General features: G+C 37.7%; 1 protein-coding gene across 1 annotated transcript in view; it reads left to right on the top strand.

The window, feature by feature from the left end:
- Nucleotides 1-15691, top strand: part of pparab (peroxisome proliferator-activated receptor alpha b) — a 35183-nt gene extending 19492 nt beyond the window's left edge. Inside the window, exons 4-6 of the mRNA XM_038274285.1 lie at nt 11361-11560; nt 12527-12980; nt 15447-15691. Of these exons, the coding sequence (XP_038130213.1) occupies nt 11361-11560; nt 12527-12980; nt 15447-15691 (899 nt within the window). The remainder of the gene's footprint in view (nt 1-11360; nt 11561-12526; nt 12981-15446) is intronic.
- The last annotated feature ends 1695 nt before the right edge of the window (nt 15692-17386 follow it).

Here is a 17386-nt window from a genome sequence, read left to right as displayed (position 1 = left end):
CAGAATTCGACTTTAATCTCAGAATTCTGACTTTTTTCTCAGAATTCGACTTTAATCTCAGAATTCTGACTTTTTTCTCAGAATTCTGACTTTTTTCTCAGAATCCGACTTTAATCTCAGAATTCTGACTTTTTTCTCAGAATTCTGACTTTTTTCTCAGAATTCGATTCTAATCTCAGAATTTGACTTTTTTCTCAGAATTCTGACTTTTTTCTCAGAATTCGACTTTAATCTCAGAATTTGACTTTAATCTCAGAATTCGGATTTTTTTCTCAGAATTCGACTTTAATCTCAGAATTCTGACTTTTTTCTCAGAATTCGACTTTAATCTCAGAATTCTGATTTTTTTTCTCAGAATTCGACTTTAATCTCAGAATTCTGACTTTTTTCTCAGAATTCGACTTTAATCTCAGAATTCGACTTTAATCTCAGAATTCGGATTTTTTTCTCAGAATTCGACTTTAATCTCAGAATTCTGACTTTTTTCTCAGAATTCGACTTTAATCTCAGAATTCTGATTTTTTTTCCTCAGAATTCGACTTTAATCTCAGAATTCTGACTTTTTTCTCAGAATTCTGACTTTTTTCTCAGAATTCTGACTTTAATCTCAGAATTCGACTTTAATCTCAGAATTCTGACTTTTTTCTCAGAATTCTGACTTTTTTCTCAGAATTCGACTTTAATCTCAGAATTTGACTTTAATCTCAGAATTCTGACTTTTTTCTCCGAATTCTGACTTTTTTCTCAGAATTCTGACTTTTTTCTCAGAATTCGACTTTAATCTCAGAATTCTGACTTTTTTCTCAGAATTCTGACTTTTTTCTCAGAATTCGACTTTAATCTCAGAATTCGACTTTAATCTCAGAATTCGGATTTTTTTCTCAGAATGCGACTTTTTTCTCAGAATTCGACTTTAATCTCAGAATTCTGATTTTTTTTCTCAGAGTTCGACTTTAATCTCAGAATTCTGATTTTTTTTCTCAGAATTCGACTTTAATCTTAGAATTCTAACTTAAATCTCAGAATTCTGACTTTTTTCTCAGAATTCGACTTTAATCTCAGAATTCGACTTTAATCTCAGAATTCGGATTTTTTTCTCAGAATTCGACTTTAATCTCAGAATTCAGACTTTTTTCTCAGAATTCGACTTTAATCTCAGAATTCTGATTTTTTTTCTCAGAGTTCGACTTTAATCTCAGAATTCTGATTTTTTTTCTCAGAATTCGACTTTAATCTCAGAATTCTAACTTAAATCTCAGAATTCTGACTTTTTTCTCAGAATTCTGACTTTTTTCCCACACTAAACTAAAATAAAATTTTAAAATCAGTAAAGTTTTTTTTTTCCAGTGGCCCTAATCCCCTTCCGTAGATACAAATGTGAATTTTCATTTTTAATTTCAAAATGATTATAATTATTATCTTCATATTCAAGGCTTTGAACCTCATATTTCTTTTTCAGTCACTCTGAAACTGCCTGTAGAAAATGCAATCTACTCATTTCAATAGGTTGGAAGTAAACTGTTATGCATGTCTTAATAATAACACAGACTTATTGCACTCACAAAAGGAAAATAATTGCAAGTGCAATATAGCAGTCTCTATTTAAAATCTTGAAAGAATGTGTAATGATTCTATATAACATGAGTCTAAATTCCTAAGTTTTAGGGCAATTTTTTACAGGTTCATATGCATTCTTTCCAGCTTGCAACAGCACATATCTCTTAACTATAAATCTGCCACATATGACTATATCTCAATAAGAAACAATACAATAACAGAACAGAAATCCCCATGCTCTGAAATTTACTAAGAGGTGTGTACACTTTGAACAACCAAACTTATTCCATTCCATCAACTTTTCTTTATGATAGAATGTCTGATCTTTTGTGTTTACTCTTATTGTGGAGGGTGTCTGTAACTGACTGCTGGATATTCCTTAAAATTAATAGTCTTCCCTTGATTGCTTAGATATTTTTTTGCTGTGTTTGTTTTTTTTAAATAAAAGAAGTAACATGTAATAAAATGAAAGAAAAGTACTAATATATTTTTTATTATAAAATGAAAAGGTATTACGCTTCTGTGTTAAGGGATTGAGTAGCAAAATTCCGCAATGATATTATTATTAAGATACATAATATTAAGATATCATGTAGTTACCTTCAAATTAAAACAAAAATTCCAACATTTTAAGTAAGGGCTGGGTTTTTAGAGGACAGAATTTATCTTTAAAAGCTATTTTAGCAACTTTGTGAAACAATTTGTCAGACTGGGCAAAGAAGATATAGATCCATTTTATTCCAGTTTTATCATTTATAGATAAAATATAAATATTAATCTAAATATGCATATATATTATATATCAATATTTTTTATTGTTTTATCCATTTCTTATCTTGAAGTTTCCCAAAACGTTGATGCTGACAGTCTCTTAATACTCAGCAGGGCTTGTAGTAGTGTTTGAGTCAGCTCTGCCTCTCCTTAGAGCCAGTGTATTGAATTTCATCTACTTGTATGTAATTGTAGAGGTAGTAGGAAAGATGTTTTAGATGAGTGCAGCCTAGTTTTCACGGCCAAGATGCAGCAAGTTGTCTGCACATTCAGCTCATTCTGTCCACTGATAGCTTCAGCATCTAAATCTCTCTGTTGCATGGAATTTTGATGGGCTTTGCACAGTCAGCAGTCTTTGCTAAAAAGGTGTTTTTTTTTAAGTCAAAGGGAAGTTATATTTAAATTTCTAATTATTCTGGCTAAATCAGAATCAGATCAGAATCAGAAATTCTTTAATAATCCCAGAGGGAAATTATTTTTGTTACACGCTCCAGTTACAGTTTTATATTTTTATAAACATGTATATAAATGTATTCTTTATCAGACCATATTGTCTCAAAAGTTAGAACATTTTTCGGTCATAGCATCTTGATTCATATGTCACAGCTAATATACGCAGCAGTTGAAATAAGAAATCAGAATCATTTCCTTTCCCATTGAGTTCCGTCCCAGTGTTCACGGGGATGGACGTCTGTAAGCCTTCTACACCAAACCAAGCTTCTGCCGCCGTGGCGTCCTCTTCCACAACATCTTCATCCCCGCTTTCCTCCTATAAATAAAAAATGTATGACAGAGGAGACTCATCTACAACCTCAGCACAAAACTATCCTCCTCTTGCATGTTTCCGCTTTCCATAGTTTTCCTTGTCAGTGCCATTTCTAAGTAGCCTGACGTAGTCCGACTCAATTCTAGTCAGAATATTAGTCTGATACTGCTCCATAGAGCTGTGATTATGGGGCGTGTTTCGAACGAACCAGGAAAAAAAATGCCTCTGCACTCAATTGGATAGACCTACAACCAATAAGAGCAACGGAGTGCGTGACGTATGTTAAGCGAGACATAGTTGTTGTCCACAAAAATCAAAGCGTGCAGTTGCACGCCTAGAATAAGAAGATGAGCCTTGATCGTGTTTCTCTGTTCCTCTTTTAAAATTAATTTTCTGTCGATATCTTCTAGAACAGACCTAATAGCAGAATCTACTCACCCAAACTCTCCAGCAGCAGCCATTTTTGTTGTCACCCAAGCACGCATTGGTCACGTGGTTGATTACGTTACTGTTGGTCATCTGTCCATCATCGTATAAAGCCCGCCCTGACAATTTGATTGGATCGCCTGACAGTGGGCGATAATACTCGCGCTACTATGGAGCAGAGCCAGACCGAACCTCCCGACCTCAAACTTTGTGGGCGGGACTAAGTTCGGAATGGCACCCAGGCTAATTTCTAAGTGCTACTTGGTCCCAATGTAATTTCCCATTGGGAACCTACAAGCACGAAGTTGCTAACTGGTTAGCTAGATGCTGCCGAGATACCGGCCACAACAACCCCGCCCCCTTGTTAACTGACCAATCACATTCACTTTATTCACTCGTGTAAAGTTGGGGACCACTCAGGGAGAATTCGGAAATGCATCCGTTGGAACAGCCGCTTCCCTACGACTTTAAAAGGCTCCTGTGGTTTGTTAGATATAATTTGAATTGTTTCCAAGAGTTTTTTATTTATAAACTATGCTTTTTTTTCTGTTTGTTTGATGTAAATTGGTGTAATTTTCTAGTAATGATTCTTCAAAATAGCAAAGACTAGAGAAAATGCCATTCAACTATTTCTTCGCTTCCCTAAAGGAAAGATGAGAGAAGCTGAGCCGATGAGATTCTGTCTAAAATTTGGTTGCGCTTTTCCTGTCTTTCCCTTGAGGAAAGACGAAAGAAGCTGAGCATCTTCGTATCTGTACTTAAGTATTTTTTTTAGGTATCTATACTTTACTCCATTACTTATTTTTCTTGCTACTTCTGACTTCTACTCATTAAATTTTCACACAAGTATCTGTACTTCTATTCCTTACATTTTTTAAACAAACGTTACGTAGAGCTTTCAGTTCATATATTGGCATCTGGCTGTTTTTTTAAAGGTTACTTTATACTTTTATATTTTAAGTAGGTTTTGGAGCACATACTTTTTTACTTTACTTGAGTAAAGAAGTCAATTTGATACTTTGAAAATTTTAACCAGAGTGATTTTAAACTGCAGTATCTATACTTCTACTTAAGTACACTTAGCAAAACGTTTTGGTAAGTGATATTCAGATATTCCACCTTTAAGATGTCCTAACAAGACTGGAGCAGGTTTCTATTGTAAGGTGTAAGGCAATTCTTGGTTTTGTTGACACTTTCACCCATTGGGTTTAAAACTACCCCCACCAAAACTGATTCTGCTCCAATGCTCATAAATAATGACCTCTTAACAATTGAGTTTATTGGGGTGAATCTGAGAGACTGTAGATTAAACAGTCTAGAGAAAAACAGGATTTTGGGGGGGAAAATAAAATCACAGACAGGGATATTATATGATTTTGATTTAAAAGTCGTTTCAACTTTTCATTATAATCACATTAGAGTTTGATTAAACACAGGATGAATCACACCTCTAGCTGGAATTGGACTAACCAAAACCATTTCTTACGTATATGGCTAAGATACAGTGAAGAGCTAAACAGATTAGCTAGCAAACTTTTATAAACAAGGCTGGAGAGTTCAAAGACAAATCTGATGTGACTTGACCCCTGGGTTTTGGCATCAAGGTTTTTTTTTTATCTGTCTGTATAATGCTGTTTGGAAATTGCCTGAACACAAACTGATTAATTTGCATCTCTCATCAGTACTAACACTTATCTTTCATTATTCATCTGATCCTTACTTTCTTTGCATGACTTACTAACTTCATGACTTAAAAAATTTCAATCTTCAATCAATTTGAATGCCATGATTCACTATTGACTAATTGATGAATTGTCTTTCTTGGTAACAAGCCTGAGAGGTCATTTACTTTTGCCCTGCTTTAGATAGCAACAATGAAGTTGTCAGTGTGTAGGCATGATAATTCAAAGGCCCAGTTTAGGAGAATCAAGAGGTTGTTGTGTTTAAACACATTTTTTTCAGGCTGTGTTTGTAACAGGCTGGAAGTTATTTTTCCTGCAGGACCGGAATACCAGGAGAGATAAATATGTCATGATTTTATCAAGGGCTCAGGCCCACATGCAGAGAAACCAATACAGAGAGACCAAGGAAAAAGTTTAACAGGTTTATTGAGAAGCTGGTGGAGATTCCAGTGTCACTCTGAACACTGCTCAATCGGAACTGAAAGGTGAGGGGAAGACACTGCGGTTAGTTCAGGTTCAGTGGGAAAATTGATTCTCAAACTTGAAGAGGAGAAAAGGTTTGCAGACTCACGTTTCCAGAAAAGTGGTTGACTCTTTGACTCCAGTCGGTGTGGGGGTGTTCCACTGTTTGTCTCATTCGGTGGAGGGTGGACAGGGCTTACCCAGAAAGCGGTTGTTTGTAGGTGAACGGAGAAACTGACTGCCACTCAGGTTTCTTGCAGTACTTGAACAGACTGTGGTGCAGATGAATCCCTTGCTCAGTATGAAACTCAAACAATCCCTTGGAGGACAGTGGATCCAAACCTCCAGTTTGAATCCCCAGCTCAGTTTGAGGCTCAGTTGAGCCTTCCATGGAGAGAAGGTCCGAAACATCCAGTTTGCAGGATGACTTCCTGCCGAGAGGCAAAGACAAAAATAGCAAGATTAAAACTTAGGTTGAAAAAAACTCAGTTTGACTCAGCTCAACTCAGCTTGGCTAGAGTACCCAAAACTGGCAAACACTCTGGCGTCGAGGTAGTGGCAGTCAGCAGCTTAAGAGCTCTCCGTTAATGAGGTAACCCTTTGCAGGTGTATGAGGAGGTGAATCAGGACCAGGCGCCGCCTGGTAGAGGAAGGAAGACAAACACACAAAACACAAACCACACAGGCAGGAGTCCTAACAAAATGAAATAAATGAGTTGGCTGAAGGTAGCCAGAGAGAGGGGTGGAGATGGTTGCAAGCACTGGACATTGATAAGAGGGTTTGAATAGGTTCTGACTGGTTTGACATGGTTAATAACCGGACTGGGATCATTGATAGGCTAATAAAGGGGTTATCGAATAATGAGAAAGGGCCTAAATCTGTGAATGCGTGTGTATGTGTCTGAGCTGAGGCACAGAGATTAAGATTGCGAGCTCCCTGTTTTTGTTTCTGCCTGTAAGCTGAAGGCCATTTTGGAGAGCTCAGAGTTTTGTTTTCATTCCTCTGTGGTTCTGATATGACGTATGGGGATGTGAAGCTTATGGATATTTGTTGGGGTGAAATTGAGCCCATTAGCAGCCAGTCATTCTGAAAGATGTATTAAATGAATTACATGATGATCCTAGAATTTTTTTGGACAGATGGGAGCAAACATTAGTTTTCTTGTCTTTTTCTTTTGTGTCTGAAAATAAACAATTGACTTTTGTTTGGAGAGACATTGGACACTTTCTTTCTTGAGCCACAGGAAGGATTACACCACAGAGGGGACAGAGACTAATTTTACAACTGAACTTCATAAGGAGATGATGGACTGCGGCCATCCCCCTTCCACATTATCTTCCCCACCCGCTCTCCTGTACTTATCAGCTCATGTTGGCTCTAAAGGGGTGGGCTTAATGCTGAACTTAACACCAATCACTTCCCACCTTTAATTAGACCTTTTATTTAATTATTTCTCAAAATAAAAGAATAAAAAATCTCTAGCCTGGCCCTAATACTCCACAGGGGCAAGGGTGAAAGACAAGACCTCTAATCACCATTATTACCTTAATAGGATCAACCTGTCTAACAGATGCCATCGCCCTTTCATAAGGGATCAGTGGAAGAACATTTAACACAATAGATGCAAACTATGTTTTATAGACTTTATTCATGAGCTCATGAAAGCTCAACCTCTTAAACCTTCAGGGGGTATAAATTAATTTCCGCCTGACAAAAACACACAAAAGTAAATCACTTATAGCCTCACAGCTATTAGATTTAAGAAGAAACTTTTGGTACGTCTGTAAAGGTAAGATGTCATAGAATGGTTTTCTGGTGTCAGCACCATTGTAGCTTTGACCCTGCCTGAAATATTAGGGACAAAATACAAAATATTTTGCATTTTTTGAACCTCGCCAAAATTTTCTTTGAAATAAACATTGCAAAACACTACCAAAATATTATTTATAGCACAAAAAAGTTGTACAGACTTTTAAATCTAAATGTTGTGTAAAAATATACCGAATTTGGACTCAATCAGATTAATCATATTTATTTTAGAATGTTATTAGTGAGAAATTTCTTAGGCGGAGAGGCCATTTTGGCACATTTATCCATAAATGTCACCAAACTGTGCCAAATGTGTTTTTTACATCAATACTGGGGGTTTGTTAAAATTACGAGGTCACGTAGCAGCTGGACCCACTGGTGGGTCCGTAGGGTTCTAGGGGTTAAAAGTAAAGGAAAAAAAAAACCTGAAGAATTTATACCCTTACCACTGCAGCTAAAGTCTACAAATATTGCTATCAGGTGTAGTATAGTATTCTGTCTTCTAATATTTGCAGCATGTTTCTTCTAAAGGGAAATTATTTTAGTGCTTTTGAAGTTGAGTCCCATTGTTAATATGGGATCGAATCTGTAGAGAGAGCTAAAGACTTTGAGCAAGTCACCCAAAATTAGTTATGACCGGACCAGTGAAAAGATGCCAAAAGCTGCTTGGCAAAAATACGCTTACCATTATTTATAAAAAATAAAATGCATGGAATAAAACTTTTATTTCCTAATTTCTATTGCCTTACATGTGTTTTTATTATTTTTCTACATATGCTCACTTGATTTATGATCAGAAACACCATATAATATCTAATATGTCAGGGTATGATAGGTTTTTAATTAATAAGCTGATGTTAATTCACAAGGATGGGGTATTTAATTCTCTTAAATCTTAAACTAGTGAAACTCTTTAAGATTAATTTTTTTTTGCCTTAATGTCATTGTTGTTTTTGTTGTTTTTCTTTATATATGACAGCAAACTGTCTGCTACAGAGTGTAGCATACCAACTATTTGTTAGTGTATGTTAATCTTTGAGATGGTTCGTATCAGCTTTGAAAAGTGATTGTTTAAAAAAGTGTTCTATAATCTACTTATTTTCTATTGTGAATGGGACATATCATCTCCTCCAGCAGCTCACTCAGCGGTCTTATTGCTTTTCAGTGTGAGCTGATCCAAACAGTGATCAGAACCAACACAAAACGGTGACATGAATTTAAAAACCCATCTGCAACTGAAGTGTTTATTAGTGAAATTTACATGCATTTTTATGGCTATATTCAGCCACAATTGTTTGAGACAAGTACATTAGGTGCATGGAATAGAGGGAAAAAAGCAACCTTTTGTTAGACCCAGAATGGAAACAGGAAAAAATGGCAATGCAGCGGTATGAAATTATGACAGAAATTGGCAAGACAGGGTGAGAGATTTTTGTTTACTGCGCCATTTTATAAAGAAGACAATTTAGATCATTAGGAAAGAGAGGGTAAGAAATGTAATATCAAAAACTTTGCAAGAATAAACATATTTTAAATAGTATTACACCAATACCGATACCAGTATCGGGCGGGGCCCCGATCAATCACTAAAATGGTGGCATCTGTATCGGTGAGTACTAACTAATAGAGCACCGATACCATTTTGTTCTAAACACAATACAAGTTCTACTGGATTCAATTTCTATTAGTCTTTTTCCTGCTTCACAAAGGTAGGCAACAGCTTGACAAAGCCATGATGGCAATTATTTTACATCCAAGTAGTATGCAGTTCTTCATATTTACACACACACACACACAGGGGTTGACGTTAAGGGAATAGTACACCCAAAACATGATTAGCCTTCATTTTCTACTCACCCCCATGCTGAACAACACTCTGGAGTACTTTTTTGATATCTCAAATGCATCTGGAGATCTGGGAGGCTTCTTGCTGTCTGCTGACATTCAAATAATGGAGGTCTATGGTGCCCGAGTCAGAAAGGTCCATAAAAGTCCACAAAAAATGTGTCAATATTCCTCCATACTGCTCGTCCAATGTATTCCAATTGTCCTGAGTGGGTAGCATCCAGAATTTACTCGAAACAAAGTAATTTAGAATGTTTTTAGAGCATAAACAGTAGTGTATAGGATTTCCTAAAAGGGCGTTCACGAGTCTACGGAAACCGCGGCAGACCAAACCAGATGAAAGTGCGCATTCAGCTCGGCAAAGAACTCATGCTCTTCCTCAACACTGAAGTCCTCAGACATTTTTCTTTCGTTGTTTCTTTCTTTGCACAGGTAAACAGCACATTTCTTCTTCTACGCTTGCATTATCGGCAGAGCAGACGCTGAATGCGCACTTTCATCTGGTTTGGTCTGCCGCGGTTTCCGTAGACTCGTGAACTCGCTTTTAGGAAATCCTATACACTACTGTTTATGCTCTAAAAACATTCTAAATGACTTCGTTTCGAGTAAATTCTGGACGCTACCCACTCAGGACACTTGGAATACATTGGACGAGCAGTATGGAGGAATATTGACACGCTTTTTGAGGACTTTTATGGACCTTTCTGCCTCGGGCGCCATAGACCTCCATTATTTGAATGTCAGCAGACAGCAAGAAGCCTCCCAGATCTCCAGATGCATTTGAGATATCAAAAAAGTACTCCAGAGTGTTGTTCAGCATGGGGGTGAGTAGAAAATGAAGGCTAATCATGTTTTGGGTGTACTATTCCTTTAAGGATTTTCACCACTTGCCCAAAGGGCAAATGACTTTCACATTTCATTTGCCCAGAAACAATTTTCACTTGCCCAATATAATGTTGATAAATATATTTCCTAATATTCATTTTTGTATATAAATCAATGAAACATGTTTGTTTTTTAAATGTTTTTTTTGTAATTCAGTAAGTTTCCAGGTTCCTGGTGTGTATCTGCATGCGTCAGATTATGAACTCAAGCCTACATTACCGTGTTAACATGCTTTTCAATCCTTCCTGCACATTCTTTTCAAACTAAACTTTGCTTTAAACTATTGTGTGCTTGGAAAAATATAAATTGTAATGTTAAAAATGTAAAAAAAACTTGACGGGTTAAAAACTTAAGATAAATCACAAGACAGAAGTTAATGTCCCAAATGAATAACTTTTATTTTAGAGTCACGGTATGTTTATACAAGATAATACTATTAATATAATGTGACTTTTCTAGAGAATCATTATACATAGTTATTTTATACTGGGTTTCCAGTCTTACATAATTTCAGAATTCCCTGACTTTTAACTGACTCAGGATTAGTTTTCCCTGATAAAATAAAATGCAGCCGTTTCTCGTTTTGGTAACTACATCAAAATTACCACTAGGTGGACAAAAATCACGCCATCTGGCGAAAAATCACGCGGCTTTTTCAAATCACGCGAGAATGTGTACAAAACAACAGAAATGGTGCTGGAAACGCTTCTGGGTCGTTTTCATCCAATGTCTGTGATTTTAAAGTAATTTTGAGTGATAAATAATTTTTTTTTGCGATCATTGCACTTGCCCGGCGACAATAAAAACTACTTGCCCGGAGATCGGGCGATTGTTAACATCAAGCCCTGCACACATCAATTGAAACCGTTGGTAATGGTATGGTATCGATATCGGCCAGTACTGCACAGCAAGGTATCGGGTATCGAGGCCAAAAACGGCATTGGTGCAACACTATTTTTAAATAGTCAAATAGTGTTGCATTAAAGATAAACCTGCTTAGAAGATTTTTTTTAAATAGATAGAGTAAAAATCCATGTCCAGAGAATATGATCATCTGTAAAATGTGGTGCCTGTCATCTTTTCTTATTTGTAGGTGGCTTTAGCTTTAAGCAGCAACAAATTAATCTTTGTTTGAATTTAAATGCACTTTCCCCAGCCATCCGGTTTGGTAGGATGCCCCAATCAGAGAAGCAGAAGCTCAAAGCGGAGATGGTGATGGGGGAAAGGGAGGTGGTGAACCCTGAGCTCTCAGACCAGAAAACCCTGGCCAGGCAGATCCACGAGGCCTACCTGAAGAACTTCAACATGAACAAGGCCAAGGCTCGGACCATTCTCACAGGAAAGACCAGCACCCCTGTACGTTGATTTAAAGTGGTGGGTTGGTGAGTGAGAGGCAATGACTGTGTTGTGCTGATTGCACTTTATATTATGAGCTAAACATTCATTAGTTATATCCTAAAGGAATTATTTGAAACTCTTTGTAAGCTTTAAACAAATGAAGGTCAAAGTAAAGTGTCATTGATAGGTTCTTTATAAAGCCAAGGATTACCTACTTAATCAGTGATCTCAAGGGAAATTATTGATTTAGAAATTCTAGATGTATGATATAGACACAAATAGTATTTATTACAATAGTGAGGCCTTTGGGAAAATGTAGTTTGTCTTTAGTTGTGTATTTATTGCAGAGTTCACGGCTGCATAAACTGAAAGTAAAATATTTTGCCCATCCTAATAATATGATAAAAATAATCTTCAATTATCCACGGTTTTCTTAGTGAGATGCTTATTGAGTTTTGCAGCCAATCCAGTTGTTATTTTTATTTATTTATTTTTATTTTATTTTTTTACTCCCCGCTGTGGATTTGAACCACTGATTGAAAGACACAATTTGTTATCATTTTTTTCAACATGCTGGTATGCTACGCAAACAGCAGCCTGCTGATGGAGAACCACATAAGACACACTACGTCCTGGAACATATTTTCTTTAAATAACACCAAAAAAAAGGACACAATCTGTGCCAGCAGTTTAGGCTTGGAGATCTATTAAAGGGTTATAAGGAATCATTCACTAAAAAAGTATTTTTTCTTTAAACTTAAAAGATGTATCTGTTGTGAGGAAATTCTGAAACATTTCCACAAAAAAAGTCCATAAAAGTTTCAATAAGGCATCTGGATCAAGATTTAGTAAACAGTTTGCAAACTGAGTCAGAAATGTCTGTGTTTTTAACTGATCTGCTTGCTTAAATCCGCACATACTGTAGTGACTGATGCATATTTGTTTGACTGTGTCCTCAAGTTAACTCTTGGTTTTCCCTTTCAGCCATTTGTGATTCATGACATGGAGACGCTGCAGCTGGCAGAGCAGACGCTGGTGGCAAAGATGGTTGGCTCGGCGGGGCCACTTAAGGAAAAGGAGGCAGAGGTACGGATTTTCCACTGCTGCCAGTGCACATCAGTAGAAACGGTCACTGAACTCACAGAATTCGCAAAGTCCATCCCGGGCTTCGCCAACCTGGACCTCAACGATCAGGTGACGCTGTTGAAGTATGGAGTGTACGAAGCCCTCTTCGCCATGCTCGCCTCCAGCATGAACAAAGACGGACTCCTGGTGGCCTACGGCTCCGGCTTCATCACCCGGGAATTCCTCAAGAGCCTGCGGCGACCGTTCAGCGACATGATGGAGCCCAAGTTCCAGTTTGCCATGAAGTTTAACGTGCTGGAGTTGGACGACAGCGACTTGGCTTTGTTTGTTGCTGCTATCATCTGCTGTGGAGGTGAGGATGAAGAGACGCAGGCTGTTTGGGCTCTTATTGAACACAGAATCCTTAGTCACAGTTATATATTTTTATCCCATGTTATAAAAAAAAAGATCATTAATCTGTTTTTACCAGCAGACAGTTTGTCAATATGAAGGCTCTCTGAAATAACCTGCCCCCTGTGAAAAATTATTAGTGCACTAGCAGCCTAGAAGCTACCATCAGGATATGAGTCATTACATTTGTACACTCTTCTACGCAGAAGAGAAACCAAATATTAAATTGTTTTAACTCTGCCATATTGGAAAAAAGACTATTAGTCTATTAAAGGTCATCCTGCAGCGCCTCAATTATTTTAGGTTTAAAGCCTCTTTTAGGACTTAGTATGGTTATGTCTATCTGTAAAACTGTGTATAAAGATCTTAAATGTTGAAGTATGAAAATAAAAAAACAAATCTTCAAGGAGGGATTCCAGAACTGTAAGTTTAAAAGATTTGTTTTTATTTTAACATTGCTCATGGATCTCTCAAATGAGCTTAACTGACAGTTGTTAAGTAATACTTTTCTTTTCTAACACACTTTGTCCCTTCACTCAACTTTCTATTGGAACGTTACAATCAGTAACACCTCCTTTAACAGGGGTAACCAATTAAAAATAAGCTGGGTCTGAATAAAGAAAATCAATCAGTAAAGGTCCGGAGACATCTTTAAAAATAATCTGTTACTTTAAACAGCATTTAAAGGAGAACACAATTTTTTTTTTACATTGATTTTACGTTAGTACATCATTTTCTACTCACCCATATTAGTTTTATGTCATGTGGAGCTGTTCTGAAGATATTCGGTTAGGTTATATCCAGGTAAAGTCTTCCTATGAGCAACGAGTTGAAGGAACAAACTAAACTGTTCATAATTTATTCTTCATGGTACGCCAGCATTCATAACATGTAGGCCAATCACTGTCCCCCAGACATCCGCGGTTATATTTTTTATATTTCTATTTTTTAAAACAAAGCAGTGTGTCTGACGTCATCCGCGCGCGCCGGCTACCGTTCATTCATCCTGTCTGCTGAACTGCTGCTAGTTTTACTCAAATGCCTGGAAGATGTGTAGTGCTGCTACCACAGATGATCTCTCTCTCCAAATGGAATTGAACGATTCAGATTAGCTCGCCGATTGAATAGAAGGGGTAGAGCGTAGCCGCCTGTGGCCCGGGCTGCCTGTCACAACTAAAGTCTAGCGTGCGGATGATGTCATACACACTCAGCTTTGTTTTTAAAAGATAAAAATTTTTAAAAATATAACCGCGGATGTCTGGGGGACAGTGATTGGCCTATAGGAAGACGTTACCTGGATATAACCTAACGGAATATCTTCAGAACGGCTCCAAATGACACAAAACTCATTTGGGTGAGTAGAACATGATGGAATAACGTAAAATCAAGGGGCAAATGTAAAAAAAAGAAGAAAAAAAAACGGTGTTCCCCTTTAACATTGGAATAAAACGAGGCGTTTATGCATGCATGTTATACATTGACTTTTTAAACTGACCAATATAAAAAATAAAGAAGAATACAAATTTTCAATTTTAAAATCTATTATTTTAAAATCTATATAGACAATTTCCTGATTCACATATTTTATAAAACACCTGAACTGACAGTTTTTTGTGTTTTCTTTCTTTTTTATGGCTTTATGCTGCCCTGCAAGGCTTTAAACCTGGGTTTAAATGGAGACAAAGCCATTCTAAAGCTCATATCAAGGAGCTCATTTTGCGCCTGGATTGTTATTTATTTTTTATTATGGTCATGGTTTTAGAATCCTGCTTCACAGCAGCAGGCTGAACCAAACATCCTCTAAATGTTCAGGGTCATCTTTGAGCACCATTTCACTTTCCTTTCACCAGTTCACCACAGTTCTTCCAGCAGTCCACACTTCCTCTGCTCTCTTTTTCTCATCATCTTCTCCTTCTTTCCCATCGCCCGGCTTGCCTCAGGTTTGCCTGCTGTGTCTAAAAGTAGCAGCAGCAGCAACCCAGACTGACAGCAGCTCATTGGCTAAATTGTATCACGTGCAGCCTGGAGCCGGACGCTCTGAAGGGTTTTACCATATTAACAGGAAAAGAGGCGCAAGTGAAGTTAGACACTGTATTCAGACAACATGTAGTAATTTATAAAGGGTTTAAATCAGCTTGGGTCCAGATTAGCTAGCAGGTGGGTCCGGATCTGGACCTAGTCCGCTAATCTGTGACCTGTCCTATAAGGTCTAATGTGATATTGTGATTTTATGAGAAAAGTAATATCAGGTTTCCATTAGGTATAAGCCAAAATCATCAAAATAAAAAAACACATTAAATATACAACTCTGTCAAAAATAAATCAGTAAATTCTAATTTATAAGTTGTATTACATCTCTGTTGATAATTTATTAAAAAGAGACGATTATAATGCTTTGATTGACTTCTCTGATTTCCTCTGCACTTAGACCGACCTGGCCTAGTAAATGTGGCAGCTATAGAGGTGATGCAGGAGAGCATTGTGCACGTCCTCCACCGCCACCTGGTGTTCAATCACCCTGATGACACTTTCCTGTTCCCTAAGCTGCTGCAGAAACTTGCTGATCTCCGGCAGCTGGTGACAGAACATGCACAGCTGGTGCAGGAGATCAAAAAGACAGAGGACACATCCCTGCACCCACTTCTACAGGAGATCTACAGAGACATGTACTGAGGACTGCGATAACCCGCCAATGGATACAAACACAACATTCAGAGAAGACATGGAGATTTCCATCAATCAGGGTTGAACCCTTTATGCATTGCTGTCTTTGATATGGCAGCATTTTCTTCCACTTGTGGTAAGCTAAGAGGACTTGTCACCAGAGGACGGTTCCTTTGGTTTGTCAGGGTTCTCATCACTCCTTTATAAAAAGAGAAAAAAGCACCAGATGTGATATCAGTCGGATTAAGCCACTTTACAGACTGTAGCCTTTCTGACCATCTCAGCTATTAAACCTCAGTGAGCCCTAAAAAGAATGAAAGAGAGAGATCTTGATGATTGCCACTCCAGTTTTGTCAGAGACTACACTAGAGTAGACTGTGCTAGATCTCAAAAAGTCATGTGATGTTAGCATCAATTAAAGGACCTCAACCTGGCAGTGACATTAAAAGCTATGCAGTTTAAAAATGAGAGATTGACTCTACTGAATTTGCTGCAATTTAAAAGTGTCTAGAATGTTAATTTTCATACGCCGTACAGCTAAAAAAAATCACAAGCTAAGATATGATTAGCGATTTAGTACTTTTTCTAAAGGTTAGAATAATCAGAGGCTAATATTCAGTTGGATGTTAGAATGTTTTGCATATCAGAAGCATTAATTCATTAATGACACCAAATATCTGAGCCTTTTTTTCGCTTTTCTATCCAAATACATGCTAAGATGGCCGACACTCCGTCCGTTGTTTTGTCCTTTTGTTCAATGGCTTTTATCAACCTTAACAGAAGCATGCAGAAATACAGAACTAACCACAAACAGGAACTAACCTGATATTTGCTCAGTTTTTCTAAAAGATTAAGTGTTCACAAAGAAAACAGCAACACACACCCACCTACACACAAACACACAAAAGGGTGACATTATTTTCTTATCTAGAATGTTCTATAACAGAGTGGCCTGACCCCGTCTAATATGTCCAGGCTGTTGAAGTTTTATTTTAAACTTTTCTCTTCCATCTTTTGGGTTTTTGTTTAACTTCACCCACCCCTCACTGGCACTGATAATACTTGAGGTTTAGGTAACATCTCTCAGCAATAACTTCAGCAACAAATAGGGTTTTCAGCTTGTCCTTGTTAAGGAAGAGCAACTAGAACCAGCAGGATGATGTTTTAAAAGAGTTTTTTTCTTTACATTTCTGAGCATTAATTCCAGTCATCAGCTAATCTCTTGCATGTGTACTTTTCCTCATACAAAACAGCATCTTCTGCTTTTTGGTGTCTTCCCATTTTTTGTCTAAGACGAACCTGCTAGTTTAGATGTACCTTATCCGGGGTCGGGTCGTGGGGTAGCAGCTTCAGTAGGTTGGCCCAGACGTCCCTCTCCCTAACCATTTGGTGCAGCTCCTTCAAAGGAATCCCAAGCCGCTCCCAGGCCAGCCGAGAAACATAGTCACTCCTGTGTGTCCTAGGTCTCCCCCTTGGCCTCCTATTGGTGGGACGTTCTTGGAACACCTCACCAGGGAGACGTCCAGGAGGCATCCTAACCAGATGCCCGAGCAACCTCAACTGGCTCCTCTCGACGTGGAGGAGCAGCTGCTCTACTCTGAGTCCTCCCATGACTGAGCTCCTCACCCTATCTCTAAGGGAGAGCCCAGACACACTACGGAGAAAACTCATTTCAGCCGCTTGTATTCGAGACCTCGTTCTTTC

Source organism: Cyprinodon tularosa, unplaced genomic scaffold, assembly GCF_016077235.1.
Source record: "Cyprinodon tularosa strain WSP-4 unplaced genomic scaffold, ASM1607723v1 ctg903, whole genome shotgun sequence".
Taxonomy (NCBI): domain Eukaryota; kingdom Metazoa; phylum Chordata; class Actinopteri; order Cyprinodontiformes; family Cyprinodontidae; genus Cyprinodon; species Cyprinodon tularosa.
The sequence above is the reverse complement of the archived record's forward strand: the minus strand, read 5'-3'. Positions and strand labels throughout refer to the sequence as shown.